The following is a 27,386-nucleotide window of genomic DNA, read 5'->3' as shown; positions in this document are numbered from 1 at the left end:
CCAATAGGTGTTTAAGAGAGGAATGTAGAATCCAGAAGACCAAGGAAGGGAGGCTAGGGACTCCAGAGTCTGAGAAAAGAAGGGAATGGAAAAGTAAAGGCTGAGTTTCCTGGGTCTGCATAATATAGCCAATGAGGTGCAACTGCAGGATCAGAAAAGATACATGAATTTGAACAGAGGTCATATTTTAGGAAAAGGGAAAACCAGAGATAGGTCTGATAGGTCATGGGCCAGACAATCAACCGCCACCCCTAGCACTAAAGTCCACATCAACCCAATTACAAAAACCCGTTCTATCCCTGTTTCTAGAGGTGCAGCAGTGACAGCAGAAAGCAGTGTGTTGAACTTGTTTGTTTGTGTCATAGAAACCAGGAAAGGGAAGTGCATGTTCAAGTCCAACTCAGGAAAATAAATAAGTAAAGATTCTGATAAGTGGATTTATGAATGGAAAAATCATTGGAGTTTCTGGGCAAGTAATTACCAGACACTGGAAATGTAAATTTGCACTGTTTTGGAGTGCACCCACTCTATGACACAATTATTTTATTCCTGTATATATGCTAGAGCAGGTTTTCCAACAGTGGAATATCATCCTTTGATGGTTTAGAAGTTAGTGGGTGAGAATAGCATCTATTTATGAGACTGATACATGTCCATTGTGCTAAGAAGGCACTTGGACTAGCATCTACTTAATGGGTTCATAGAGTGCTGCTGTCCAGTGTTTAGATGAACTACTCCATGATATTTCTGCCATTGCATCCATTTTGTGTGGCCAAGGGGCATGCTGGGACCTCAGACTGACATTAGTCCTTCCCTAGATAGTCCTTCCCTTGCCTGCCAAAACCTTCACCTCGTAGATCTCTTAGATAAGCCCCCCGTGGACCATACCAAAACTCCACTCTTTTTGGTTTGAATTGACCCACCTGGCTTTAGCTTTGGAACTTCACACACATCGGGGGGGGGGGACCCTAATGAAGACATGTATTCCGGGTTCTGCTGAACTGGCTCTGCTTGCACGCTGTTTTGACCTCGTCTTGAGGCCCCTTGAAGCATGAGGTATAGGTCCTCCAACCTGTGAGTAATAAACTTCTGTAAATAAACTTCACTTTCCCGTGTGGTCTTTTGTTGAACCTGAGCTCACCATCCCAAACGCCAGGATCTACTTTAATAATATTGATTTAACAAAGTAAAAACCGTTGCCATATCTGCTTTTAAAGTTCTATAATAAATGCAGACATTGTGATATCTCACTTCATGTTTTAGTATGCAAGTGGAAAAAAACCCGAGTGCATTCTACAACCACACTACCATTATTACAACTAACAATTAAAGCTGACATTTCATGCGATGGAATGTTTCCCGCATATTAGAATTTTCCCAATTACAATGTCTCTTTCAAGATTTCATAACGAACCAGAATTCCCCGTTATTGTCACGTGGGTAGAGACCAACTCTCACCTATCACAGCCCTATCCAGGGCAGCTGGACACATCACCTCCCACGGCTCCTAAAGGACTGAGCGCAGAGGCTTGTGGGAAATGTAGTCTCCCGCTACAATTCGAATTCCGCAGGACTTCCCGCACAGGACTCTGGGAGTCTTCCGGGTTCCTTCTGCGCACGGGCGGACCCGCCCCCTCTTCCGCCCGGAAGTTTCCGTCAGCTGCGGCCACGGCCTCTGGTGGGTTGGTTTTTGTGTCCCGGGAGGTTGGTGCGAAGGTGGAAAGGGAGCCCTGCGGCGCGCGGGGACTCGGCGGGGGCGGGACCTGACGTGCAGGTGCGACCCACGGACCGGGGCTTGGTGCGCGGGGCGAGGGGCGCTGGCAGGGCCGCCTCGGGCTGTGCTTGCAGAGGTCGCTTCGCTGCGAGAAGGCACGCTGTGGAGGACCCGGCGTGTGCTTCGGGGAGCTTGGCGCAGTGGGCGGTGGAGTGCAAGATGACAGCGGGGCGGGGTGGGTCTGCAGACGGTCCGCGTCCACGTTCCGGCTCTGCCACCGAAGCCTCCGGGGCCGCGCCAGGAAGCTTTGGGACGTTCCTCTTGCTCACCTCCGATGCGGGCGTCTTGGTGCAGAGTGAAGTGACCCCGATTCCCGTAGAAATCATTGTGAAGGGCGTGCGCGCCCGGGTCTTGCCGGGAGGCAGTTGTGTCTGCGGGGTTTCTTGGAGTCCCCTCAGCAGGCCAAGCGTCAGGTCCCCTCCACTACGCAGCCTGCCAAGCACTTGCGTTTACAGAAGTTGATGGAAGACCTGGTTTCCAGGGACCGCTAGTTCTAGGAGAGATGGTCCGGCCCCGGACGGCAGTCTTGTCTTCTCTGGACGCAGGTAGCTGTTAGGAAGCACGAAGGCGAGGCGCCCCGTGAACGGGAACACGACTACCCCTGCACCCTCCCACTCGCGCTTCAGAGCAGAGGCAGGAGAGTCCCAGAAAGAAGAAGACCCTAACTTGGCATGGCCAGGCAGTTACTGATGCTTCTGCCCAGGGTGAACAAGGTGTGGGGGATTCCACCTCCCGCAGAAGTTACCAGGGACGGCGTGTTACTGGAAGGTTGGGCCTGCTTTCAGGAGACCTGAGCCAGGCTGAGACGGGTGGGCAAAGGCCCCGGGAATGTGACTCCTCCGAGGGGTCTGAGGTGCAGGGGTAACCTGCTGCAGCTGAGGGAAGCCAGCTGCCTGTGTTCGTGACACTCCCGTTGCTTTATTCTCCCCTCATCGTTGCTGTTGTCTGAACGCTCTCCACCTAACACGGCTGGAGATGTGCTGATGCTCCTCTGTCTTGAATCTTCTTCCTGGTGGCTCGGAAGGGTTTGCAGGGCATCTCTGCCTTGTAAGAAGGATGGGGGGGAAATGGATTTGAGGACATAAGTGGTCTGCCAGGCTCACATGACTCGCATACATCAGGCATCCTGACTTTTAGATAGTGTTCTCTCTTTTGCCACAATTAAGCGACAACGCGTTTGTTTCTGCCATCATTTTTGATAAATGCGGTCAACTTAGAACAACCATTTCTTAGAAGAACTTGCCTTAAACATGCCTATCCCATTTTCCCTGATGCTTTCTCTATCTTATGTCTTTTGCTCAAGGCATTTATAATACAGGTGTTTCCCACTCAATGCCAGTAATCTGGTCTGTGAAAATAAAAAATTCTACAGGAATGCCAGGAGCCTGTTTTTCCATTTTTCATTGCGCAAAATGGGAAAATTAGACTGCATCACATTTCTTCTCTAAACCATTTTTTTTAGAATGTAAATAAAACACAGCATGTGCCCAACTGTAATCAACAGACTCATGTAATGAAGTAAAGGTGTGAAGACATAGTCTTCTGAAAGGCAGACAGTTTTGTATGATTCCCATGGTCTCTTCCAGCAGACTCACTAAAATCCATCTAGTGGGCATTCTTTATGCTCTTCAAAAGTTCTGTATGTGGTTGTCAATTTCTGCTGATGGTACTTGGTGTGTTATTCAAGACTTTCTCCCCCATATAATTTTTGTAAAAACATACTGAGTTTGGGGGTTTAAATGTATCACTTTAGCATTTGCTAGGTAACAGGCCAACCACATTTAATGACTTTATTTATTTTTTAAGATTTTAATTAATTTATTTATTTGTCAGAGAGAGAGAGCACAAGCAGGGGGAGCGGCAGGCAGAGGGAGAAGCAGGCTCCCTGCAGAGCAAGAAGCCCAATGTGGGACTCGATCCCAGACCCTGGGATCATGACCTGAGCCGAAGGCAGAGACTTAACCAACTGAGCCACCCAGGTGCCCCACATTTAATGACTTTAAACAACGGTCATTTTATTTTTTTTGAAGTCTTATGGCCCAGCACTTGGGACTAGGTTTACTTGATCAGTTCCTGTGCTAGTGTTGCCTGGTTCACAATAGAGGCCATAATCATATGGTGCCATGACTAAGGTTGGTTGGTTGAAGAGGACTTCATTTACTTTTTTGGTGGTTGGTGCTGGCTGTTCGCTGAGCCATTTGTCCCTATCAGGCTAACCCCAGGCCTCTTCACAAGATGTTAGTGGAAAAGTACTCTTCATCCTGTGTCTGGGTTGTATGTGCTGAATTCCTTTTGATGAAAGCAGGTCGAGTGCCAAAGCCCACGTCAGTTTTGGAGGAAATGAATACAGGGAAGCAAGTCATTGAGAACCATTACTGGAACAGTGCACCACAACAAAATGTACCGTGTACCTTATGTATATGTTTTCCTATAAAGTCATGGGCCAAAAATGTTGGTTGCAGGGTATATACGTTCTATGAAGATGGGGTATTTAAACCACAGGTGTCCTCATGGAAACACTACTTTGAAACCCTGCGTGTATATCTCTGTTAATAGGAACATAGTTAATCATTATTTAAATAAGCATCTTCAAAATCTTAAATTGATACTTACTATTAACTATTTTTTTTAAAGATTTTATTTATTTATTCATGAGAGACAGAGACAGAGAGAGAGAGAGGCAGAGGGAGAAGCAGGCTCCCAAGGAGCAGGGAGCCCGATGCGGGACTCGATCCCAGGACCCTGGGATCATGACCTGAGCCGAAGGCAGACGCTTAACCATCTGAGCCACCCAGGCGCCCCTTACTATTAACTATTGGTAAGTCAGTAGGAAATAGGTGTTTTGATTAACTAAAAATAAACTGTATATGTAAATTAATGGGCTTGTGGGTACTCCTTCAATGGGGTCTTTCCTGCCCTTTCTCAAGGTGTAAAATATTCTTGTCCCACAGAAGGTGCTCTCTCTCTCTCTCAATTGTCTTTTCTAGCTAATGTGTAGAGCATTTCAGACAAGAGAATCCAGGATCTGGGAGCAAGCCACAGCCATCCTGTTATGACCCTAGTCCATTTGCCTTCTCTCCCAGCTATCTTTCCAGAGTCCTCTGAGTTTCCAAGAACCGTGGGAGATGAATACATCTCTGGTGAGTTGTTTGTTTGTTTATCCCTCAACTTGTTTTACATGGGGCTTCATAAGCTTGATGAGGAAGGGCTTATACTTTAAAATAGAAAAATAGAAATAAGTAAAATGCAGCTTTAGGGAGATATACATAGACCTGATAAAGGTGGCATGTAGATATGGGCAGGTTATATGACCGTAGAGTCATCCAAGGTGAGTGCAGATTGGTCTCTGGTGTTTCTGATGCCATGGCAAAAAGACACACACAGTTGCTACCTGTTCAGAAAGGACCCTTAGAAGAGGCCACATTCTCTTGGGACATGCAAATTGATGCAGTGGACGGTGTTTTGCTACCAGTCTGGAAATCAACATTTGCAGCACTCTGCAGTGGTGATGGTTACCTAAAACACAACTCGCTTAATAAGCTTTGCTAAAATGGTGTCCCAGGCAGCTTTTGGAGGGCCCCACTCAATCCACGATCCAAGGCCCTATTTGATCCAAATCTTGGGATTTCTGTAGGACTGAATGGACTGAAGGTCTTTAAATAACTCTCCACGGGCGCCTGGGTGGCTCAGTTGGTTTAGCGTCTGCCTTCGGCTCAGGTCATGGGATCGAGCCCCACATCGGGCTCCCTGCACAGTGGAGAGCCTGCTTCTCCCTCTCCCTCTGCAGCTCCCCTTGCTTGTGTTCCCTCCCTCTCTCTCTCTGTCAAATAAATAAAATATTAAAATAAATAAATAAATAAATAACTCTCTACATGTTTCTCTCAGCCAGTCTGTCTGTGTAGGTTGTGCATCCGACTGTTCAAAGTTGTATTTTCTGACAAATAGTTCTACAACTCATTTGCACTCTAACCTACTCAGTGTTGTCTTAATTCACATCTTCTAAGTGGAGAAATAACCACAACCTACATATCAACCCAGATTATAGTTTGGTTCAATGACTGTAGGCTTTGCCTTCCTTGAATCTTCTGCTGTAGTAAAACTACTGTCCAGGATTTTCTCCTGGACATTCTTGTCTGTTAGCTTTTATGGTGTTAGCCTGTTAGCCTCCCTGGTGATTTGTTTATTTCCTCTCCTGAAGGTAGCTCATCCAAATGTTCCGATCTGGGCCCCATTTTCATACTATATGGCTTTTCTTGAATTATTTGGCCCCCTGTGGTTTGACAGTCTTGACAGTTCCTCTCTCCAGCTTGGACCTCGTCCCTAGCCTTTCGACCACAGGTTCAGCTCCCTGGTGAGTGCTTCTTTTGTAGCCACCCAGAAGACACCTCAAACTGAGCGAGTCCTATGTGAAAAGCACATCTTCCTTTCTTCCCTCATGTATGATACTTCCTCCATTTATCCAGTGACTCAAATGGGATTTCTCCTGGCTCCCTCCCTCCCTCTCAGGTGTAATCTCATTTAATGTGAAGTCCTGCTACTTTTGTTCTTTCGATTTTACCTAATATCTGCATCGGTGCTCACAAGTAAGGAACTTTCTGTTTTACATTAGTATTGTCATTCTTGGCCGAACCTGAAGAATGATGTGTTTGCTTGTTGATCAGGTTCAGTCCCTCTTGAGCTGTGCTGCTAGCCACATGTGTGGGGGCTGCTTGAAGAGTCCAGCTGGAGAAAGCACTAAGGAATTAGATATATTGGAATAAGGTTTAAGGTGAAGACAGGCAAAAGTATAAAAGCAAGGAGCACAGATTTTGATAATTTTTGTCTTTTTATTTGTATAAAATTTTCAGTGATTTTTATTTATAGTTTTTATTATCATAGAATTATGAATTGCGAGTTCAAAAATGACCTGTCATGTGTTCAGTGCTGTTAAAGAATATTTAATTTTCTGCTATTTCTGCTAATCTCTTGAAATGAGTAGGGAGAAATGGATGTATGCATCAACATAAGTCATTTTGGACTAGAAATTGGTGAAAAGTTGGTTAACTTTAAAATTTTGATAAAATATACATAACTACAAATTGGCCATTCTGACTTTTTTTTTTTTAATTTTATTTTATTATGTTAGTCACCATACGATACATCATTAGTTTTTGATGTGGTGATCCATGATCCATTGTTTTCATTCTGACCATTTTTAAGAGTACAGTTCAATTTCATTAGTTATCTTCATATTGTTGTGAAGATCTCCAGAAATTTTTCATCTTTCCCAAATGTTGCTCTACTCATTAAATACCAACAGCCTATCCCCTCTAACTCAGCCTTTGGCAACGACGGTTTTATTTTCTGTGTCCATGAATTGAGCCTCTATAAGTGAAGCCATGCAGTATTCACCTTCCTGCGACTGACTATTTTAGTTAACATGGTGTCTTCAAGGTTCAGTTGTGTCATAGCATGTTGTGGTCATAACTTATATTTGTTACTCCCATGAAGTTGAATTTAATTACTCTTGACTCTCAAAGCATTTCTCGTATTTTTTTCTGTAAGAACTGGAAGAGACAATTTTTTCAGCCTTAATAACAGTTAAAATGGGAAATACTTAGAAAGTTTTTCAGTGCTACATGTTCCCAGATTTCTAGTATTTCTCACTTTTCTTTCATCCCTGCAAACTGGACTGTTTATTTCCCCCTGAGCTCATCACTTTCCTATAGTACTTTACTAAAGGCAGTGACTAGTAGCTGATATTTACTACTAATAATGTTTTCCCACCTCTTTTTTTTTTTAAATTTTATTTATTCTTCGAGACACAGAGATAGAGAGAGAGAGAGAGAGAGAGAGAGAGAGCACGAGCAGGGGGAGAGGCAGAGGGAGAAGCAGGCTCCCTGCCGAGCCAGGAGCCAGACATGGGGCTCCATCCCAGGACGCTGGGATCATGACCTGAGCCAAAGGCATATATGCTTAACCATCTGAGCCACCCAGGCGCCCCTCCCACCTCTTTTTCTAAAGCTTTAAGCCCATGAGGTAAACATTATTTGACTTAGTACATACCACTCACGTTACTTCAGTAACACTGCCTACATAAGTAACGGTTATTGTAAGTAACACTGTGATCTGCCGTTTAGCCCCTGGTAGCGTAGATCACCCCCTTCCCAGTTTCTTTGCACTGCTGTTGCTGTTGTTGTTGGTATTTGTTTCTGTCTGGTTTTGGTGCCCATTCATTATCAATTAGGCCCACAAGAAAGGTTTCTTTCTTATTCATACTACCTATTCATCATGGGTCGGCTTTGTTTTTTCTCCTTTCTGCTTTATTCAGTGTTCCAGACAGAGGAGTTGTGTTTTTTTTTTTTTTCTTGTTGTTGTTTTGTTTTTAAACTGTAACATTGTTGGTCCTCTCACAGAGGGAGAATATGGGGATCTAAGCCTGGCTCTTACAGCTTCTACTTAGAAGTGACATGTGTTATGTCCATTCACATATTATCGGTCAAGGCAAGGTAAATGGAGGAACACAGATCTGCTTATGTGAGTTCCACCTCAAAGGCATGTTAATCCTTCTGCAGAGAGGGGCACCACAGGGAGTGCTATGGATTAAATTGTATACCCCCAGAATTTATATGCTGAAGGCCAGCCCTAACTGTCAATGTGACTGTATTTGGAGATCAAGCCTTTAGAAAGTTATTATTATTAAATGAAGTCTGAAAGGTGGGGCCCTAATCTGATAGGATTGCTGGCCTTATGAGAAGAGGAAGAGGAGGGATCTTTACCTCCCCACTGTGAGAAGACACAGCAAGAGGGTGACCATCTGTAAGCCAGGAAGATAGTCTGCACTGGGAATGGAATTGACTGACACCTTGATTTAGACATCCTAGCCTACAGAAATCTGAGAAAAGAAATTTTCCTTTTAATCCTTTCAGTGTAGGGTATTTGTTATGGCAGCCAGAGCTGACTAATAAGGAAGGGACACTAAATTTTGGTGAACAGAAGCATAACGTACCATACTCTTTTTATTCTTGCCCAATTTTCTTTCTTTTTTTTTTAAGATTTTATTGAGAGAGAGAGCAGGAGCAGGGGAGCAGAGGGAGAGGGAGAAGGAGGCCCCCTGCTGAGCAGGGAGCCCGAGACAGGGCTCGATCCTGGGACCCTGGGATCATGACCAGAGCTGAAAGCAGACACTTAACGGACTGAGCCACCCAGGCACTCCATCTTTCTTTTTTTTTAATTAAATTCAATAGCCAACATATAATATATCATTAGTTTTTGATTTGGTGTTCAATGATTAAACGGTTGAGTATAACACCCAGTGCTGATCACACCTCCTTAATGCCCATCACCCAGTTACCCCATCCCCTTCCCACCTCCCTTTCCACAACCCTTTTGTTTCCTGGAGTCAGGAGTTTCTCATGGTTTGTCTCCCTCTCTGATTTCTTCCCATTCAGTTTTCCCTACCTTCCCCTATGATCCTTTGTACTATTCTTATATTCCACATATGAGTGAAACCATATGATATTTGTCTTTCTCTGCTTCACTTATTTCACTTAGCATAATACCCTCCAGTTCCATCCACGTTGATGTAAATGGCAGGTATTCATCCTTTCTGATGGCTGAATAATATTCCATTGTATATATGAAACAAATCTTCTTTATCCATTCATCTGTTGAAGGACATCTTGGCTCCTTCCACAGTTTGGCTATTGTGGACATTACTGCTATGAACATTGGGGTGTGCGTGTGCCCCTTCTTTTCACTACATTTGTATATTTGGGGTAAATACCTAGTAGTGCAGTTGCTGGGTCCTAGGGTAGCTCTGTTTTTAACATCCTGAGGAACCTCCGTACTGTTTTCCAGAGTGGCTGCACCAACTTGCATTCCTACCAACAGTATAAGAGGGTTCCCCTTTCTCTGCATCCTCGCCAACATTTGTTGTTCCCCATCTTGTTAATTTTAGCCATTCTAACTGGTGTAAGGTGGTATCTCATTGTGGTTTTGACTTGTATTTCCCTGATGACAAGTGATGTGGAGCTCTTTTTCATGTGTCTGTTGGCCATTTGTATGTCTTTTTTGGAGAAGTGTCTGTTCATGTCTTCTGCCCGTTTTTTGAGTGGGTTATTTGTTTTTTGAGTGCTGAGTTTGAGAAGTTCTTTATAGATATTGGGTATCAGCCCTTTATCTGTAGTGTCATTTGCAAATATCTTCTCCCATTCCGTGGGTTGCCTCTTAGTTTTGTTGGCTGTTTCCTTTGCTGTGCAGAAGATTTTTATCTTGATGAAGTCCCAAAAGTTCATTTTCGCTTTTGTTTCCCTTGCCTTTGGAGACATGTCTTGCAAGAAGTTGCTGCAGCCCATGTCGAAGAGGTTACTGCCTATGTTCTCCTCTAGGATTTTGATGGATTCTCACATTGAGATCTTTCATCCATTTTTAATTTATCTTTGTGTATGGTTCATTCTTCTATATGTAGCTGTCCAGTTTTCCCAGCACCACTTATTGAAGAGGCTGTCTTTTTTCCATTGGAATTTTTTTTCTGATTTATCAAAGATTAGTTGACCACAGAGTTGAGGGTCCATTTCTGGAGTCTCTGTTCTGTTCTGTTGGTCTCCGTGTCTGTTTTTGTGCCAATACCATGCTGTCTTGGTGATCACAGCTTGAAGTCAGGCAACATGATGGTAATATAGCTTGAAGTCAGGCAACATGATGCCCCCAGCTTTATTTTTCTTTTTCATCATTCCCTTGGCAATTTGGGGTCTTTTCTGGTTCCATACAAATTTTAGGATTGTTTGTTCCAGCTCTTTGAAAAATGCCAGTGGTATTTTAATAGGGATGGCATTGAAAGTGTAAATTGCTCTGGGCAGGATAGATATTTTCACAGTGTTTATTCTTCCAATCCATGAGCATGGAAAGGTTTTCCATCTTTTTTTGTCTTCCTCAATTTCTTTCATAAGTGTTCTGTAGTTTCTAGAGTATAGATCCTTTACCTCTTTGGTTAATTTATTCCTAGGTATCTTTTGGTTTTTGTTGCTATTGTGAATGGAATCAATTCCTTAATTTCTCTTTCTACAGTTACATTGTTAGTGTATAGAAAAGCAGCTTTTATTTCTGTGCATTGATTTTGTATCCTGCCACATTGCTGAATTGCTATATGAGTTCTAGTAATTTGGGGGTGGAGTCTTTTGGGTTTTCCACATAAAGTATCATGTCATCAGTGAAGAGAGAGAGTTTGACTTCTTTGCTAATTTGAATACCTTTTCTTTTTGTTGTCTGATTGCTGAAGCTAGGACTTCCACTACTATGTTGAACAATAGGGGTGAAAGTGGGCATCCCTTTCGTGTTCTTGACCTTAAGGGAAAAGCTCTCAGTTTTTCCCCAGTGAGAATGCTATCCGCTGTGGGCTTTTCATAGATGGCTTTTATGATATTGAGGTATGTTCCTTCTATCCCTACACTGTGGAGAGTTTTAATCAGGAAAGGATGCTGTATTTTGTCAAATGCTTTTTCTGCATCTATTGAGACAATCATAAGGTTCTTGTCTTTTGTTTTATTAATGTGATCTATCACATTGATATGTGGATGTTGAATTAACCTTGCAGCCCAGGAATAAATCCCACCTGGATGTGGTGAATAATCCTTTTAATGTACTGTTGGATCCTGTTGGCTGGTATCTTGTTGAGTATTTTGGCATCCATGTTCATCAGGACAATCGGTCTGTAATTCTCCTTTTTGATGGTGTCTTTCTCTGGTTTTGGGATCAAGGTAATGCTGGCCTCATAGAAAGAGTTTGGAAGTTTTCCTTCCATTTCTATATTTTGAAACAGTTTCATAGGTATTCTTCTTTAAATGGTTGGTAGAATTCCCGTGGGAAGCCATCTGGCCCTGGACTCCTGTTTGTTGGAGGATTTTTGATTATGCTTCAGTTTCCTTCCTGGTTATGGGTCTCTTCAGATTTTCTATTTTTTCCTGTTTCAGTCTTGGTAGTTTATAAGTTTCCAGGAATGCATCCTTTCCTTCCAGATTGCCTAATTTGTTGGCATATAATTGCTCCTAACACATTCTTAAAATTGTCTGTATTTCCTTGCTGTTGGTCATGATCTCTTGCCTTTCATTCATGATTTTATTAATTTGGGCCCTTACTCTTTTCTTTTGGATAATTCTGGCCAGAGGTTTATCGATCTTACTAATTCTTTCAAAGAACCATCTTCTAGTTTCATTGATGTGTTCCACTTCTAGTTTCTGTTTTGTTGATTTCTGCTCTAATCTTTATTATATCTCTTCTCCTGCTTGGTTTAGGCTTTATTTGCTGTTCTTCAGGTCCTTTAGGTGTAAGGTTAACTTGTGTATTCGAGATTTCATTTTTTTTGAGAGGTTTGTATTGCAATGTACTTGCCTCTTGGGACCACCTTTGCTGTATCCCAAAGGTTTTGAACCGATGTGTTTTTATTCTCATTAGTTTCCATGAGTTTTTTAAATTCTTTGATTTCCTGATTGACCCATTCATTCTTTAGCAGGATGCTCGTTAACCTCCAAATGTTTGATTTCCTTACAACTTTCTTCTTGTGATTGAGTTTCAGTTTCAAAGCACTGTGGTCTGAAAACATGCAGGGAATACGCTCAGTCTTTTCGTATCGGTTGAGACCTGATTTGTGACCTAGTATGTGATGTATTCTGGAGAAAGTTCTATGTGCACTTGAGAAGAATGACTGTTTTCTTGTTTTAGGATGGAATGTTCCATATATATCTGTGAAGTCCATCTGGTCCAGTTTGTCATTCAAAGCTCTTGTTTCTTTATTGATCTTTTGCTTAGATGATTTGTCCATTGCTATGAGTGGGGTGTTGATGTCTCCTATTAATATATTATCAATATGTCTGTTTGATTTGGTTATTAATTGGTTTATATAATTGGCTGCTCCCTTGTTGGGACTTAGATATTTCCAGTTGTTCGATCTTCTTGTTGAATATGATATAGTGTCCCTCTTCATCTCTTACTACTATATCTTCGGTTTAAAATCTAATTTGTCTGGTAGGAGAATTGCTACCCCAGCTTTCTTTTAAGGTCTGTTAGTTTGGTAAATGGTTTTCCACGCCCTCATTTTCAGTCTGGAGGTATCTTTAGGTCTAAAATGAGACTCTTCTAGACAGTATATGGATGGTTTTTGCTTTTTTATCCAATCTGATACCTTTGTCTTTTGATTGGAACATTTAGCCCATTTACATTCAGAGTAACTATTGAAAAATATTTAGTGCCATTGTATTGCCTGTAAAGTCCCTGTTTCTGTAGAGTGTCTCTGTTACTTTCTGGTCTGTGGTACTCTTGGGGTCTGTCTTCACTTACAGGATCCCCCTTAATATTTCTTGCAGGGCTGGCTTGGTGGTCACATAATCTTTTAGTTTCTGTTTGTCCTGGAAGCTCTTTATCTCTCCTTACATTCTGAATGACAGCCTTGCTAGATAATGAATTCTTGGCTACATGTTCTTCTCATTTAGTACCCTGACTATCTCATACCAGCACTTTCTGGCTTGCCAGGTTTCTGTGGAGTGGTCTGATGTTATTCTGATGTTCCTCTCTCCATATGTAAGGAACCTGCTGTCCCTAGCTGCTCACAGGATAGCTTCTTTTTTTCTAGGATATGCAAGCTTCACTATTACATGTTGGGGTGTTGATCAATTTTTTTGATTTTGGAAGGGGTCCTCTCTGCCTCTTGGATATGAATACTTGTTTCCTTCCTCAGATTAGGGTAGTTCCCAGCTATGATTTGCTTAAATATACCTTCTGTCCCTCTTTCTCTTCCCTCCCACTCAGGCACCGCAGTAATTCTGACATTGGTTCGTTTCAGGGCATCATTAATTGCTCAAAGCCTTTCTTCATGGGCTCTGAGTTTTCTTTCTCTCTTTTCCTCAACTCCCTTCCTTTCCATCAGCCTGTCTTCTAGATGACTTAGTCTCTCCTGCCTCATTTACCCTAGCTGTTTGAGCAACCAATTTAGACTGCATATTACTCATAGCATTTTTAAGTTTGGCCTGATTAGATCTCATTTCTGCACTTAGATTTCTGCATTGTCATTTGTGCTTTTTTCAAGCCTAGCTATTAACTTTATAATTGCTATTCTGAATTCCATCTCTGACATCTTATATCCATATCGATTAGCTCTGTGGCAGAGAACATTGCCTCTGGTTCTTTCTTTTGTTGTGAATTCCTACTTCTAGTCATTTTGTACAGAGAAGGCTGGGTGAGCGAATGAACAGAGTCCAAAATAACAACGATGATCCAAGCAAAATACACCCTAGAAAAATCCAAAGTGGTCAGAAGCCATCATGGAAAAGCAAACAAAACCAAAACGAAACAAAACAATAAAAAAGGGGTGGGGAGAGACTATAAACTTGCAGGGTGGACAAAGCAGAGCGATCTACTTGTTCCTGATCGAATTTTGGTCTGTGTGTTAGAAGACACTACATCTCAAAATTGCAAAGAAAGCAAAACTTATATATATATGTGTGTGTGTGTGTGTGTGTGTGTGTATACATGTACATATATATTTATATATAATATATTGCCTATATATTGCCTATATATTTATATTGCCTATAAATATATATAACATATATATTTATATAATGAAATAAAATTGAATAGAGTGAAAAAAGGACTAAAATGAAGCATATGTCTGTAAAGTGTAGATGTAAAAAATAAAAGGTAAAAAGTGACTTAAGAATATAAGTTGGTAAAACAAGAATCTAGTTGAAATGGGAAAAAGTTAAAAAAAAAAGAAATGGAAAATGTTAGACTGAAAGATAAATGAATCATGAGAAAACACCTGTAGTGCAATATACTATTTTCCCCTGCTGCTGGAGTTTTACAGTCGTGTGGGATCCATAAAGTTGTAGTCCACGTGTTCTTTCAGTCTGTCTTCTTGGGTGGGGCCTGCTGTGCTGCTTCTCGGGTTTCTTTGTCTGAGTTGCCCCACCTCTTGTCAAATTCTTGCCAAATTTTCTATATGAACTTTTAAATTATCTTTTGTGTATCTAAGAATGTGTTATTAGGATGAATTATATTAATTTACTGATTTTGGGAGAATTGATGTTTTTGATGTAGATCCTTCCTATTCATGAATATGGTGTGTCTTTTCCTTTGTTAGTTCTTTTTGTATCCTTCATATTTTTTCCCCTGCCATGGTTTGGTATGTTTTCTGTTAATGGGTTGATATGTATTCTGCTTTTTGTTGTTGTTGTTATAGTTTGAATGTTTTTTTGTATATGAACTTGATGTACATGTTTTTACATATTTTTTATAGTCTGGTAATTTATAAAATTTTCTTATAGAAAATTCTTTTTTTATATAGAATATGTCATAGGATTCTTGGGTTTTCTAGGTAAAATATATGTAAATCATGACCATTTTCACTATATTTTATCTCTAATTGCATTGACTATTATCACTTGTAAATTTTTGAATAACTGTGGTTGTAGAGCATCCTTATATGCCAGTGGTTCCTCATTAAGTGTGATGCTGGCTTTGGGGTGAGACATTTACATTGTATCATTTTAAGGATGCATCCTCTAAATCCTCTTTTGTTGATGGTTATTACAAATGGGAGGTTATTTTGTAGATACCTGCTCAGTGTTTATTTAAATGATCATAGGGCTTTTCAGAAATATGACTATGATGACATGTCTTAATAGATTTCTTAATATGGGGGTTATTTCTATTCCTAGACTAATCATTAGAAATTCTTTCTCTGTGTCATGGTCTCTTTCTGTGTCAGTAAATATTGGTATTCCTAAAACATGGTACCTGTTCCTTTTCTCCTTTCAATCTCTTAGGTTTCTCTTTGAGCTCTTTCATTCACTTGGTGGCTTCAGTCAGCTACTGCTAAAATTCTGCAGCTTCCCAAATCTTTATCTTCAACTTAGATTTCTCCTGAGATCTAGGTCATATAACCAGTTGCCATTTTGATATCCCTACATACCTGACCACAGAAACTTCAAACATGCTGTGTCCAAGATCTGTGTCTTTTGTGCCCAGTGCACGCCTGTGTCCTCTTTTCCAGTTCCACCTTACAGCACTCATATCTGTCTGGCTGGTTGTTCGGACAGCCTGGTAGGAAAACTCCTCCTTCATCCTTCTCAGAGCAAATTAGTGCCAAATTCTGTTCCTGCTTTTTCTTTTCTTTTTTCTTTTTAGGATTAGTTCCCTATTCTGTAATCTTATTGCTCTATATCCTTTCACCTCAGGTTTGTCCCCTCTGACTCTCTTAAGCTCTCCCCATTTTCCTTCTAGGGGATGACTATTAAAATTCAAATCTGGTCACATAACTTACCTCTTTTTATGGGCCCCTCACTATATACACCCTGTGGTGTAGGAAGTGGGAGGTGCTTACCCTGGGGTAGATATAAGCAACCCTTTGGGATATATGGAGGAAATATTAGGATGCCTTTTACATGCTTTTAATTTGTAAAAACAAAAGACAATGTGAGTACATCACATTTGTTCTTTTGGAGTTCGGTCAAATATTTAACTGCAGAACCACTATAATCAGTTCCTTAAATACCTTTACTGCCTTTATCTCTCACCACAGCCCAGGAGCAGTCACTTCGACATGGCACTGTTTGTGCTTCTGTTAATGTAGAATGTGTTCGTCTTGCTCTTGTGACTTCTGTTATAGCCTCATATTTGTGAGAACATGGGGTTCACATGGAACAGCTAACATGTTTGGCTCTTCAGTGAAGTGTAACTGGATAGTACAAAGGACAGCTGTTTTCCCCTTTATTACTCTAGTCTACGTTAAACGTGTGTTTAACCTGGTTTATCTAGTGCAGTATTTCAAGTATGTCTTTATACATATGCCTCCATTACCAGATCATACATGCTGAGGAGCAGAATTTTATTTGTCTTTCCATCTCCAGCAACAAGGACAGTTCAAGGTATAAGAGAAACTTTATGATAGTATTTTTAGAAACAAATGAATTAACACAGAAGTAGGAAATTTCTACTGTGGTATCACTTTACCCCACAGTACAGAGTACAAACCATGGTGTATATTGTACAAGACAAAACACACAGAAGAGAATGAACTCCCAGACTCTGTTCTGATCCAGGCTGATGCCTTGAATTGAGACATGTGTCATTACAGGAGTTGGTGTCATTTGAGGATGTGGCTGTGAACTTCTCCTGGGAGGAGTGGCAGGACCTGGACGATGCTCAGCGTACCCTGTACAGGGTTGTGATGCTGGAGACGTACAGTAGCCTGGTGTCACTGGGTGAGTGGAAGTGTCCTTGTAAGTGTGAGCAGTTTTTTTCTTCATTGGCAAATGTGCAACTGTTCATGAAGTTAAATGCTACTTGGGTTTAAGATTCGAGGCCCAGAGTGTTCACCCTCCAACCAGAGGTTCACCCCTCCAACCAGAGTGTTCACCCCTCCAAGCAGAGTGTACACCCCTCCAACCAGAGGTTCACCCCTCCAACCAGAGTGTTCACGCCTCCAAGCAGAGTGTTCACCCCTCCAATCAGAGTGTTCACCCCTCCAACCAGAGTGTTCACCCTCCACCCAGAGTGTTCACCCTCAAACAAGAGTGTTCACCCATCCAACCAGAGTGTTCACCCATCCAACCAGTGTTCACCCCTCCAACGAGAGTGTTCACCCCTCCAATCAGAGGTTCACACCTCCAACCAGAGGTTCACCCCTCCAATCAGAGGCTCACACCTCCAACCAGAGGTTCACCCCTCCAACCAGAGTGTTCACCCTCCAACCAGAGTGTTCACCCTCCAACCAGAGTGTTCACCCTCCAACCAGAGGTTCACCCCTCCAATCAGAGGCTCACCCCTCCAACCAGAGGTTCACCCCTCCAACCAGAGTGTTCACCCTCCAACCAGAGTGTTCACCCTCCAACCAGAGTGTTCACCCTCCAACCAGAGGTTCACACCTCCAACCAGAGTGTTCACCCTCCAACCAGAGTGTTCACCCTTCCAACCAGAGGTTCACCCCTCCAACCAGAGTGTTCACCCTCCAACCAGAGGTTCACCCCTCCAACCAGAGTGTTCACCCCTCCAACCAGAGTGTTCACCCCTCCAACCAGAGGTTCACCCCTCCAACCAGAGTGTTCACCCCTCCAACCAGAGGTTCACCCCTCCAAGCAGAGTGTTCACCCCTCCAAGCAGAGTGTTCACCCCTCCAATCAGAGTGTTCACCCCTCCAACCAGAGTGTTCATCCTCCAAGCAGAGTGTTCACCCCTCCAACCAGAGTGTTCACCCCTCCAATCAGAGTGTTCACCCCTCCAACCAGAGTGTTCACCCTCCAACCAGAGTGTTCACCCTCCAACCAGAGTGTTCACCCCTCCAACCAGAGTGTTCACCCCTCCAAGCAGAGTGTTCACCCCTCCAATCAGAGTGTTCACCCCTCCAACCAGAGTGTTCACCCTCCAACCAGAGTGTTCACCCCTCCAACCAGAGTGTTCACCCTCCAACCAGAGTGTTCACCCCTCCAATCAGAGTGTTCACCCCTCCAACCAGAGTGTTCACCCTCCAACCAGAAGTTCACCCCTCCAACCAGAGTGTTCACCCCTCCAAGCAGAGTGTTCACCCCTCCAAGCAGAGTGTTCACCCCTCCAACCAGAGTGTTCACCCTCCAACCGGAGTGTTCACCCCTCCAACCGGAGTGTTCACCCTCCAACCAGAGTGTTCACCCCTCCAATCAGAGTGTTCACCCCTCCAACCAGAGTGTTCACCCTCCAACCAGACGTTCACCCCTCCAACCAGAGTGTTCACCCCTCCAAGCAGAGTGTTCACCCCTCCAATCAGAGTGTTCACCCCTCCAACCAGAGTGTTCACCCTCCAACCAGAGTGTTCACCCCTCCAACCAGAGTGTTCACCCTCCAACCAGAGTGTTCACCCCTCCAATCAGAGTGTTCACCCCTCCAACCAGAGTGTTCACCCTCCAACCAGAAGTTCACCCCTCCAACCAGAGTGTTCACCCCTCCAAGCAGAGTGTTCACCCCTCCAACCAGAGTGTTCACCCTCCAACCAGAGTGTTCACCCCTCCAACCAGAGTGTTCACCCTCCAACCAGAAGTTCACCCCTCCAACCAGAGTGTTCACCCCTCCAAGCAGAGTGTTCACCCCTCCAAGCAGAGTGTTCACCCCTCCAACCAGAGTGTTCACCCTCCAACCAGAGTGTTCACCCCCCAACCAGAGTGTTCACCCTCCAACCAGAGTGTTCACCCCTCCAATCAGAGTGTTCACCCCTCCAACCAGAGTGTTCACCCTCCAACCAGACGTTCACCCCTCCAACCAGAGTGTTCACCCCTCCAAGCAGAGTGTTCACCCCTCCAAGCAGAGTGTTCACCCCTCCAAGCAGAGTGTTCACCCTCCAGCCAGAGTGTTCACCCCTCCAACCAGAGTGTTCACCCTCCAACCAGAGTGTTCACCCCTCCAGAGTGTTCACCCCTCCAACCCGAGTGTTCACCCTCCAACCAGACGTTCACCCCTCCAAGCAGAGTGTTCACCCCTCCAAGCAGAGTGTTCACCCCTCCAACCAGAGTGTTCACCCTCCAACCAGAAGTTCACCCCTCCAAGCAGAGTGTTCACCCCTCCAAGCAGAGTGTTCACCCCTCCAACCAGAGTGTTCACCCTCCAACCAGAGGTTCACACCTCCAACCAGAGTGTTCACCCTCCAACCAGAGTGTTCACCCCCCAACCAGAGTGTTCACCCTCCAACCAGAGTGTTCACCCCTCCAATCAGAGTGTTCACCCCTCCAACCAGAGTGTTCACCCTCCAACCAGACGTTCACCCCTCCAACCAGAGTGTTCACCCCTCCAATCAGAGTGTTCACCCCTCCAACCAGAGTGTTCACCCTCCAACCAGAAGTTCACCCCTCCAACCAGAGTGTTCACCCCTCCAAGCAGAGTGTTCACCCCTCCAACCAGAGTGTTCACCCTCCAACCAGAAGTTCACCCCTCCAACCAGAGTGTTCACCCCTCCAAGCAGAGTGTTCACCCCTCCAAGCAGAGTGTTCACCCCTCCAACCAGAGTGTTCACCCTCCAACCAGAGTGTTCACCCATCCAACCAGAGTGTTCACCCATCCAACCAGTGTTCACCCCTCCAACGAGAGTGTTCACCCCTCCAATCAGAGGTTCACACCTCCAACCAGAGGTTCACCCCTCCAACCAGAGTGTTCACCCCTCCAACCAGAGGTTCACCCCTCCAACCAGAGTGTTCACCCCTCCAACCAGAGTGTTCACCCTCCAACCAGAGGTTCACACCGGCCCTCTGTTGTACAGTTCTTGCGGCTGTGCTCTTGTCATTCTTCAAAGGCCTTGAAACTTAAGCAGTTTGTTAAAAGTCCCACTGTATTTCTGATCCACAGGGCACTGCATTACCAAACCTGAGGTGATTGTCAAGTTGGAGCAAGGAGCAGAGCCGTGGACTGTAGAGGAAGCCCCAGCCCAGAGCCTCCCAGGTCAGTTCGTGCATACTGGGCAGGCTCTGGGATGAGGGGAGCACAGCAGATGGTAGCCGTGCTGGGCTGTTTTTTCCCAGGTCCAGACCTTAGGACAGTGAGTCTGCATGTGTCAGACTCATGCATTCTTCACTCTCAAAATATGGCTCTCACACACAAATGTCCCCTTTTTTTAATCACCTTCTATTTTCTTAGACTTACCCAAAATCCAATACCTAGCTGCATCTCTTGGCATTTTTTTTTTTTTTTTGGTTTGTTACTTTCTCTAGATTCTTAATGTTTTCCTCTTGTCCATTTTCAAGGACTGTTTGCTTTAAGGCATTTATTCATACATTTGTTTATTCTTTCAGTATGTTAATTGGAAAATTTTAGGCAGTGGTCATTTTCTTATGCAGATAACAACAGTAATCAAAAAAATGTCCTTTTTATGGAACTTGAAGTTTCTTGAGAAGGAAAATGAAACAAACATATATGTTAAGTAGTGAAGTAAGAACCCTAAAGTATATTTAATGAGGACAAGAGAGAGAAAATTGTGGTGTATTATCATTTGAAGGGTTCTCAAGGCAGTTTTAGGGCGATTAAGTATTTACATTGGTAGAGCTTAAATTGAGATGACTACTTTCCATTTCCACATGTCATATATGAGTGCATACAAAATCTAGAGTAGGGGATAGATGTCCATCACCATACTGGAGATGTAAATTGGGAAATTCTTAACCCTAAACTGCCAGGATTAGAGGAGGTGGCCTCTGGAATTATTAAGAACATGAGAGAAGAAGTCCTGGTGGAAATCTCGTGAACTACGACATCAGAGATCATGAAACTGAGGAGGACCCAGCAAATTCTTCAGCATGGAAAGAGGTGGTTTGTGACATGGTATGAGAAACTAGAGATTGTGGGTCCAGAGCTAATAGGATGAAGAGTTTCAGGATGGGGGACTCAAACTTTGGGATTGGAATCTGAAGTTAGCATGTTTACCTTCTCTTGTGGAAATCATTGTTAGAAAAGAAAAAAGACTGAGAAATGTGTGGGACTCCAGTTTCAGTGGAACTCAAAGACAACTGAAACTCTGAAGTGCAAGATAGAAGTCTTCAGAAGCAGTGAATTACCAAGTAGGGATTGTTGTATCATGAAGTGGGGTGAGAATGCCAGGGATTTTTTTTTTTTTTTTAATCTAAGTAGGAGCTAGAAAGGTTTTTCAATGATGGTGGGCATAGTCTGGGTTGTGGAACCTAAATCTTTTATTTTTTTAATTTTTAAATTTTTAAAATTTTTATTTATTTGAGAGAGAGTGAGAGCGAAAGCAATCACAGAGGGTGAGGGAAAAGCAGACTCACCACTGAGCAGGGGGCCTGATGTAGGGCTTGATCCCAGGACCCCGGGATCATGACCTGAGCTGAAGGCAGATGCCTAACCGACTGAGGCACCCAGGCGCCCAACCTAAATCTTTTAGACTAGCAGGGAGGAGTTGCACAAAGTGATGAACCAGTTTCCTGTACCTGTTATGGTTGTGAGAAGCCAGGGATGTAGGATTTCATTAGGAATTAGGAGAAAGCTGTCTTTGCCTAGCATGGAGAAAGAGAGAGGATGCCTTTGAGAAACTCCACAGGTGCTCATAGGCACCCCCCAGAGAGGAGTAAAAAAATAAACGTGGGTGCAAATCCTTTTCCTAAGCAATATCCCCACTTAGGTGACAGACAAATGGTCCTCTACTGCATCCTAAAGTAGCCGATCCAGGAGGATCTTGTCATCTTCAAAGCTGAGTGATGAGAAAAGGCCAAGTACAAGGAGTTATTAGGAGAGAAAACAGGAAATAGAACAGGAACACAAATGGCAGATGAAAGAATTCAGCCAAAATCCGTGGCTAGGGAAGAGGTGAATATTGTGACCGAATATTTCCTCATGGATCCAAAAAGGAGAAAAGAAACTTAAAAAAGCAAAACCGACAACTAAAACCATGATTTGATATTAGAGAATCTATTCGTGTAATTTGTTACATCAATTCATTAGAAAGAAAAATCATATGCTTATCATAATCATATCCATTATTGATTCTTCACAATTCGTATCCTACTGTGATGGAAAGAAACTGCTTCATTCTTATACAAACATTCCATAAAAAAATGCTTAGATGTGGTTCACAGATATGGTTACTTTGTCTAATTTTAGATGTCCAGACTGCAGATGGACTGATTGAGACCCACCAGGAGCATCAGAGCAGACATGTGTGGCAAGTTGGATTTGCCAATGACAAAATGTCAACTAAGGAGAGAACCAACTTGGGAAAACCATTTAATTTGAGTGCAATCTACCTTTCAAACCTGATTATAAATAATGGAAACTGTTCAGGAATGAAGCTAGAGGAGTTTAATGTGTGTCAGAACATGTTTCTCCCTGGTGAGCCTGATGAGATGCATGTTGGAGAGAAGCCTGAGGACCATAATACAACTGGGAAACCCCTCAGGTATGGCGAGCATTGTAGTTTTCATCAGAAGGATCAAATTTTGCAGCCACCTTTTGAATTTGGTGGGCAAGGGAAGGGCTTCAACAAGGAGGCAACCTTCTTTACACATAGCCGTACTCACATGGGAGAGCCTGCCTATAAATATGATGAATATTGGAGAGCCTGTGACAAGTCAGCTCTCATTGCCCAAGAGAGAACTCACATAGGGGAGGGTCACTGTAGATGTAAGGAATGGGAGAACACTTTTTGTGTGAAAACAACACAGTCGAATCTTCATAGAGCTGATTTCAAGGAGCAACACCATAAATGTAATCAAAGTGGGGATAATTTCAGCAAGAAATTACACCTCACTCCACTTTCAAGAACTCAGTTAGGAGAGAAAACTTTTGAATGTGATGTATGTGGCAAAACTTTCTACAAAAAGTCTAATCTCAGTAAACATCAGAAAATACACACAGGAGAGAAACCCTATAAATGCAGTGAGTGTGAGAAAACCTTCATCAGTAAAACAGTTCTTACAATACATCGGAGAACTCATACAGGGGAGAAACCCTATGCATGTATCGAATGTGAGAAATCTTTCTGCCATAAGTCACACCTAACTGTTCATCAGAGAACCCACACAGGAGAAAAACCGTATGAATGTTATGAATGTGGGAAATCCTTCTCTGTGAAAACCAAACTCACTGTACATCTGAGAACACACACAGGAGAGAAACCCTATGAATGTAATGAGTGTAGGAAATCCTTTTACCAGAAGTCAGCCCTCACTGTACATCAAAGGATTCACAATAGAGAGACACATCATGAATGCAATGATTGTGGTAAAACCTTCCATAAGAAGTCAGTTCTCATTGCACATCAGAGAACTCACACAGGAGAGAGACCTTATGAATGTAAAGAATGTGGGAAATCCTTTGGCCATCGCCCAGCTCTTACTGTACATCGGAGAACTCACACAAGAGACAAACCTTATAAATGTAACGAATGTGGGAAATCTTTCTGTGTAAAGCCAAAGCTCACTGTGCATCTGAGACTTCACACAGGTGAGAAACCCTATGAATGTAAGGAATGTGGGAAGACTTTCTACCAGAAATCAAAACTCACTGTACACCAGAGAACTCACACAGGTGAGAAACCTTATAAATGTAATGAATGTTGGAAGACCTTTTGTGAGAAGTCAACTCTCAATAGACATCAGAGAACTCACACAGGAGAGAAACGCTATGTATGTAAAGAATGTAGGAAAACTTTCTACCAGAAGTCAGCCCTGACTGTGCACCAGAGAACTCACACAGGAGAGAAACCCTATGAGTGTAATGAATGTGGGAAAACCTTCTGTCAGAAATCACACCTCAGCAAACATCAGAGAACTCACACTGGGGAGAAGTCATGTGGGGCAGAGACTGGCTATATGTATACCCAAACTCACTTTCTCTTTGTGTTGGGCACACAGTTAGCCTGCATGTCTCAGCCTCCCTTTACTGTGGGTGGAAGTGTGTAATTGAGCTATGGCCAAGAGATCATGAACACAAATTATGAACATTATTTCCGTGTCTGGCCCCAAAAAACTTACTTGCGTTTGCTGATTTTTCATTCCTTGTGCTCCTGAAGTGCAGATTACCCGCAGGTTTGTCTTTGGAGCCATAGATGGCAACCATGACTTAAGGCAGAAAGGATTGATTGGGGAGGGCAGAGATCTTCCCAACTCCACCTCAAAAATCTTCACTTGTACTTACCTGAGTGAGAAACATTCCCTGTTGAACCCTTCTATGTGTAACCTATTTACAACACTGTGAGTCCATTGTAGCCAGTTCACTTTATGAATTTGAGGTAGGCTTCTCTGAGAAGTTACCAGTCATTGTGTAGGAGATTCACATAGGAAAGAACTTAAGTTCACTCCCAAATCAATGGATGGAAAAAAATCAAAGAAATCATAGGAAGAAAGAAATTTAATAAATGCAGGAATGCCATTATTGGCCAGAGACACCTCATTGAACACTGAGAATAAAGTAAAACCTTATAAATATCTTTAATGTGTCCAAATTTTCAACAAAATGTCCAACTTTGTGTTTATCAGTGAATTTTTCGTGAAGGGAAAACTATCCGGTAGTGTGGATAAAAAATTTCAGATAGAAATGACAGATACTGTATTGGAGAAAAATTTTTGAAGACTATAGACCATATCTTCTCTGCTTGGGGTGATTTTGCCTCTAAGGGGGACATTTGGCAATACTATGCCTGGTAAATAGCACAGTGTCAATTGTGAATTTTTCTATTCAGGGTAGTTATAGGGCCCTGAAGATTGTAAGGGGTGGAGTAATAGACTCCACCTCTTGATGTAAAGGCATCTTACAAAAGAGTATGTGGGATGGGACATAGTAGCGTGGCCATCTTTGGAAAATACAGTAGGACACTATCCACTTTCTGGCCACAGAGTTCACATCACTTACACGTGCAAACTATAACACTCAAAGGATTCCAATTTAGAAAGCTGCTTGGCAAAATCTAGGACCTCATCATCTGTATCAGGACCAGGTGCACATAGTCTGTTTGGGCACAGTCCCTTCTGTGTGGTTGCTCTTAATCTGAAGCCATGTGACCTGAAGTGAGCACTTAGGTGCCCTGCACACAACACACAGTGTAGCATGGAGATGGGAGACTCAGTCCACTCAAAGGGGAGGGGAATTGGGAGGCACTTAGCCATCTGTGGTCCACAGAAACTCTGAAATCTAGCAGGGCCCCCATCAGTTCCTTGATTAGGATGCCGTGGTTCTGGGAATGACTTCCAAAGACTTCTGCACTCAGTCATCTCTCTTCTACAGGACATACCCTGATTTTTTTTTTTTTTTTACTAACTAGTCTCCTCAGTTGTATTTCCTGCCCAGAGGACTCTCTTCATTTGAACTGTCTCTAAACCCTTTATTCAAATGGATTTAATTCCCTTTAAGAAGTTTTTGGATTTTTGATATATTAAATTATAATCCACTCCATTAGACGGAAGTCATCCCCATACTTCTGGAACAGGATCCACTCTGCCTCAAACTGAGAGTGATGTGGGGACAATGGCCCTAAGATTTGTAAAAGCCCTATTTATCATCTATTGTGAGGATTGACAGGGCACACTCTTAAGAGTCTCAGGGTTAGCAACATCCTTGGTCTGAGATTTACTGAGGCTCCATTTTGCTGATAGTGTCCTGAGTGTGATCTTTAGCCAAAAGTCATTTCATACTTTAGGGATCTTTTTTTTCTGCCTGGAGAAGCTGGGAAGGAGAAGGAGTTTTATTTTCAAACCTAGGTAGTCCTGGCTCCGTGGTATGTTGTCTAGATTGATCTTTAAGACTGAACAATTTCTTTTAGCTCATCTGTCTCTGCCTACACCTTATGGTCAGTGACTCTACCAGCTATGGTTTTTTGTTTTTTGTCTCTGCTAGGAACCCACCGTTGGTTGCCTGACTTCGTGATGATGGGGTTATATTTCTCCTTTTCCAGCTGACACAATCTTTGGGTTTCCAAGGAAAGAGCCTGGAGGGAGATTGCAAGGCCGAGCAGCAAGGATTTTCTTTCTTCTTCTTTGGCAGATATCCCTGTGGTTGTGAGCAGGGTTGGGGAAGATTCCAGTCTTTTTTCTCTGGTCCTGTTTTGCTATCCAGAACTTTAACATGGTGACTCATATTTGAATGTACCTGAAATGCTTCACTTTACCGCTAAGCATAAAAGAAGTTACCTTCTATTCCTAGATTTATTTTTTTTTACGCAAATAGGTGTTGGATTTTGCCAAAGGCTTTATTCACCTGTTGGAGTAATCATGTGTCCTGTTTCTTTATTGTGAACCAGCTGAAGCTACAAAAGTATATCTAATCATGGGCTTAGCTGAACTGCTTCCATTGTCATGCAGGGGAATATACCACTTTCCAGGAGATACGAGTTATTTTGATGAGATGTTACCAGTTCATTTATGTCACAGGTCTGATTAACCCCATCTCAGTTAGAAAACTGGGAGGTTGATGCCTAGTGTGTCTAATTTTCCAGGTCATTATTTTTCCGTTCTTCCATAGAGACAGTGCTCTCCAGACTGGGGGCCTGTTTGGACCTCTCTCCACCCCACCATGTTATTGTCTTACCCAGATGTGGGAGCCTTTCAAGAGAAGGAATCTCTTTCTTCTTCAGTCACTGTATTTGGCTTAGGATCACAGACTCTGACTACCCTTGCTGCCCTTAACTGGGTGAGTGCATTTATGTGCTTTGAAACATACTTCAAAAGCGCACAATAGTTTTAGGTGAATTGACTCCCAGGATACTGAGGAATTCTAACATACTATGTGATAGTGACACATGTCTCGGTTTTATACTTTGTGCCCACAAGAGTGCAAACTACACTTGGCCTCCAATTACGTTCCTCTTTCTCAGCTAATTGGTGGGGACTGTGGGCAGGGGATTGACTGGCTGAGAACCGCAGCACCTTGCTCCTCATTTTTGGGATTTCTGGGATTCTGTATAGTCCAGGCCTGAATAAGGAATTGAAACAATCAGTGTGGGTTTGCAGCACGTGCACCCTTCTGCCTGGAGACCCAGAACTGTGTGTTAAGTCCTAGAAATGAGCAGAGCAGAGACTATGAGGTTAGGGAAGCACTTATTGAGTGAGTCTCAGAGTCCTGCTGCAGGACTCTGGCTGAGGCCAAGAGGAGATGTGGCCAAGGCTTTACCAAGTCTCGG

At 43.0% G+C, this 27,386-nt stretch overlaps 1 protein-coding gene across 9 annotated transcripts; it reads left to right on the top strand.

Moving 5' to 3' along the window:
- Positions 1 to 1,648: 1,648 nt before the first annotated feature.
- On the top strand, positions 1,649 to 26,515 carry LOC114221850 (zinc finger protein 717-like). Of its 9 annotated transcripts, none has more exons than XR_015767145.1 (7): positions 1,649 to 1,678; positions 4,409 to 4,592; positions 4,762 to 4,914; positions 16,884 to 17,028; positions 20,114 to 20,206; positions 20,938 to 21,082; positions 22,376 to 22,441. XR_015767145.1 is itself a non-coding variant. In XM_088020162.1 (7 exons), exons 3-7 carry the CDS (start codon positions 4,900 to 4,902, stop codon positions 26,164 to 26,166), a joined length of 552 nt encoding a protein of 183 aa, XP_087876288.1. In that variant the 5' UTR covers positions 1,649 to 1,678; positions 4,409 to 4,592; positions 4,762 to 4,899; the 3' UTR covers positions 26,167 to 26,515. The 9 variants fall into 9 exon arrangements, 8 of the variants coding, with proteins under 8 accessions (XP_087876288.1, XP_087876287.1, XP_087876290.1 ...); XM_088020162.1 differs by lacking the exon at positions 20,938 to 21,082 and adding an exon at positions 26,163 to 26,515 and having other exon boundaries at positions 22,376 to 22,670; XM_088020161.1 differs by lacking the exon at positions 20,938 to 21,082 and adding an exon at positions 26,105 to 26,515 and having other exon boundaries at positions 22,376 to 22,670.
- The last annotated feature ends 871 nt before the right edge of the window (positions 26,516 to 27,386 follow it).

The sequence above is a fragment of the Eumetopias jubatus genome, unplaced genomic scaffold (genome assembly GCF_037043125.1).
Source record: "Eumetopias jubatus isolate StellerSeaLion01/CBP00866 unplaced genomic scaffold, mEumJub1_p1.0 scaffold_17, whole genome shotgun sequence".
NCBI classification, from domain to species: Eukaryota; Metazoa; Chordata; class Mammalia; order Carnivora; family Otariidae; genus Eumetopias; species Eumetopias jubatus.
The sequence above is the reverse complement of the archived record's forward strand: the minus strand, read 5'-3'. Positions and strand labels throughout refer to the sequence as shown.